General features: G+C 55.3%; 1 protein-coding gene across 1 annotated transcript; it reads left to right on the top strand.

Annotated features, from left to right (window-relative positions):
- The first annotated feature begins 1,799 nt into the window (after positions 1-1,799).
- LOC131214446 (probable cytochrome P450 9f2) lies at positions 1,800-3,878 on the top strand. Its single transcript, XM_058208820.1, has 2 exons — positions 1,800-2,863; positions 2,941-3,878. Exons 1-2 carry the CDS (start codon positions 1,876-1,878, stop codon positions 3,606-3,608), a joined length of 1,656 nt encoding a protein of 551 aa, XP_058064803.1. The 5' UTR covers positions 1,800-1,875; the 3' UTR covers positions 3,609-3,878.
- Positions 3,879-3,884: the final 6 nt, after the last annotated feature.

Genomic DNA, 3,884 nt, shown 5'->3' with positions numbered 1-3,884 from the left:
TCAGATGGCATATTTAAACTTAACTTAAGTCGATCGCCATATGTTCGATATTTGCCTTTGATTTAATTTGTAATTTTTAATTTGATATTTTGATTTTGATTTAATTTTTCCATTCCCGGAATTAATATATTCGAGTAATGTTGTATTAGTACGTTTCAACAACCATCATATTTAATCTCTATGATGCAATGAAATGCAAATACATCTTGGATTTATTTGTATCCTATTCTTACTTACTTACTTAATCCGGTTACAACCGCCGAGCGGTCTTTACCTGCTCCAAGGAAGCTTTCCAGTGGTAGCGGTCGAGAGCCTATTTTCACTTCGTATCATTTGTATCCTATTCTCTTCACTTTTTTGTTGATTTTACGAGTTTAAAGTGTCGAAGTTACGACCGAAGATAAGTTTAAATATGCCATTCCAATCAATTTCATAATCATTATTCAGATGGCTTATTTAAACTTAACTTAAGTCGATCGCCATATGTTCTCCATTTGCCTATGATTTAAAGTTTTAATTATTTGTATATTTTTTAAAGAAAGGTTGAGCATATTAAGGAAAGGAAAATGTAGGACGCAGTCAAATCAGTCAAAACCCCTCCACTGTTCGTGTAGTGGCTAATGCTCGTCGTTCTCACGGCGCCTGCCGACCCGCTTTCCGGTTGGGGCAATCGGCAACCAATTCGATTCCGATTCGATTCGACCTGGGCGCGACAGCGGGGTTTGGCGTCCCGCCCACATAAAGCACATTGCTACAGAGAGCAACAGAACACATGATGTAGATTATGGCCTGTCGCAGGCCACCACTCTGGTGCTCGGCGCCGCTTATCGCCGGGCAAGAAGGAAAAGAATAACTTCTGCACGGCAAAGGTGCCAGATTGCTTTGACGAGTGCTTCATTTAAATTAATAGACGGCCCCGAAAAACAAATGAGTTCAGAACGGAGGGGGAGCGGGTTAAACAGCTGGAGCTTCCTTGTTTGGCTTCCTATCGTTGCCAGCCCAGCAATCAGAGTAGTTATCTCAGTGAATTGTCTGCTGTTTGTTTATCGTCTGTTTCTACGGTGCTGGTGGCGGTGGCGTGAGGCAATGGAATTGCGTTGCAGTTCCTGCTCCCTGCAACCGCAGGCGCTCCGACGTGGAATATTGGGTTGGCCAAAAAAAAAAGAGGTCCATTGTTTGCTCGGTTAATTTGCTGTAGTGGGCGGCCGGGAAGGGTTGCTACCGAGTATCGGGTGGGAGTTGAAAGGGGTAATTAATTATGAGTTGCTTCCGTGAGGGCCAAACACTGAATGAACACGTCTCAGCCTGGCAAACGTTTTCCGATAGTATTCCGAATCTGGCACCAAAGCGATTAAGGCCGTTCCTTCGTGATAAGTAATTCCGGGAAGATCTGACAAAAACAATTGCGGAAATTCACGCCCACGAATATCTGGGCTTCTTTTTCGGCCAACCTAATACGATGGAGACATCGGTTCACCGTGTTACCGTCCGTCGAGCGTTCCTACACTTGACTCTGCCCTGGGGTGGGAGGTGGCGGGGGGGGGGGGGGGGGGGGGGGTAAGGGGTTGAAGCGCGTGTGGCCGGCCGGTACCCTGACCGTGACATGGCAGAAAACCAGAGAGACCGCACCGAGCGCCAAGCGCGCCAATAATCTCTTCAAATTGATATCAATTCAAATATTTGTTCCCCGCGCGCCCGCGCCCGCCCCCTCCCTGTCCGTCCAACCGACGTGCGCGCCACAGAGAGAGGTGTTATGGGCGGGTGCGCATCGCCAAGTCAGTTCAGTTCCGTGCCCGGTGTCAACCTTGACGGACGACTAGCCAGGGCTAGCCAAAGAGTTCCCTGATTCCCGAAACCGAAAGCGCGAACCTAGATATGGCGCTCGTCACGGTGGCCCGCTCGCTGCTGGCGGGTCTGGTCTCGTTCGAGGGCCTCCTCCTGCTGGGGTCGTTAGCCCTGCTGTACTATTACTACGTCGTGCGTGCCCTGCGGTACTTTGCCGAGCGTGGGGTCGCTCACGTGCGGCCCACGTCGGTGCTGGGGAACGGGGCCGACTTCGTGTTGCGCCGGCGCCACGTGTCCGAGGTGCTGTCCGAGATGTACCAGCGCTTCCGGCGGCATCGGTTCTTCGGCTACTACGACTTCCTGTCGCCGATCTACGTGATCCGCGACCTCGAACTGGTGAAGCAGATCTGCATCAAGGACTTTGACCACTTCCTCAACCACCGGATGGAGCTGGACGAGAACCACGATCCACTGTTCGGGCGGGCCCTGTTCGCGATGCGTGATACACGCTGGAAAAACATGCGCGCGGTGCTGAGCCCGGCATTCACCGGCAGCAAGATGCGCCAGATGTTCGGCCTGGTGACGGCGTACTGCGAGGCAGCCGTCCAGACGATCCGCAGCGAGACGACCAGCGGCGACGACGGGGGGGCGGGCCGGGCAGACCTCGAGATGAAGGAGCTGTTCCGGCGGTTCGGCAACGACATCCTGGCGACGTGCGCGTTCGGCATCGAGATCAACTCGTTCCGGGACCGCACGAACGCGTTCTACACGCTCGGCAAGGAGCTGACCAACCTGGAAGGCTGGCAGGGCATCAAGTTCCTCGCGTTCAGCTCGTTCCCGCGGCTGATGCGCCTGCTCCGGCTGCGGCTGTTCAGCGCGCGGATGACGAGCTTCTTCCGGCACGTCGTGCGTGACACGATCGCGCAGCGCGAACAGCAGCGCATCGTGCGCCCGGACATGATCAACCTGCTGATGGCGGCCCGCAAGCAGGAGCTGAAGTTTGACGAGAACGAGAACGTCGTCCCGCAAGGAAGCGCTGACGACGAGGGGGGCCAGTTGCCCGCGAAGCGCACGATGGGTAAGTCACGAATGTCGGTTTTCCGGGAATTTTACAGGGCGGGCGCCCTTTTCTTGACGCTTGATGCTCCCCGACAGACTGGACCGATGACGATATCGTGGCGCAGTGTACGGTGTTCTTCTTCGGCGGGTACGACACCGTGTCGACGCTGTCCGCGTTCATGGCTCACGAGCTCGCGGTCAACCCGGACGTGCAGCGGAAGCTGCGGGACGAGATCGACGAGGTGCGCTCCTCGCTCGGTGGCCGGCCGCTCACGTACGAGACGATGCAATCGATGGCGTACCTGGACATGGTCGCCATGGAAACGCTCCGCAAGTGGACCCCGGCCCCGTTCCTCGATCGGCTCTGCACGAAGCCGTACGTGCTGCGTGACCACGACGGCCACACGGTCCAGCTGCGCAAGGGCGACGGCGTGTGGATCCCGGCGGGGGCGATCATGCGCGACCCGGACCTGTTCCCCGAGCCCGATCGCTTCGACCCGGAACGGTTCGCGGGCGGTCCGGTCGATTCCACCACGATGCTCGCGTTCGGGCTCGGGCCACGCAACTGCATCGGGTCACGCTTCGCCCTGATGGAAACGAAGGCCGTCTTTTATTACCTCCTCTCGACCTTCCACCTCGAGATGGGGCCGCAAACGCAGCACCCGTTACGCATGAAGGTCAGCTCGCTCGGGCCGTCCGCCGAGAAGGGCTTCTGGATTCGGTTCCGGGTGCGCAGCACCCAGCAGGAGCCCACCGTCAACTGAGCCATCGATCAACCACGTCTTATCAACCACCGGCCCTCGATTGGTACCAATTGATGGTTCGGATTCCCGCTGCCAATGGGATGATGGGGTCACGATACCAGGTCACGATAACGTCTTTATTGATAAACGACTTTTTGATGCACGATTCAGGGTCGGCCGCCTGGGTTGAGTCGTGGTTCGGTTTTGGGCTCGGTTTACGATTTTCATTCGCCGCACAAAAGCAGCCCTAACCGAACTCGACCGATAAACTAATTCAAATTTCAAAACGAAACGAAA

Source organism: Anopheles bellator, unplaced genomic scaffold (assembly GCF_943735745.2).
Source record: "Anopheles bellator unplaced genomic scaffold, idAnoBellAS_SP24_06.2 scaffold00946_ctg1, whole genome shotgun sequence".
Taxonomy (NCBI): domain Eukaryota; kingdom Metazoa; phylum Arthropoda; class Insecta; order Diptera; family Culicidae; genus Anopheles; species Anopheles bellator.
The sequence above is the reverse complement of the archived record's forward strand: the minus strand, read 5'-3'. Positions and strand labels throughout refer to the sequence as shown.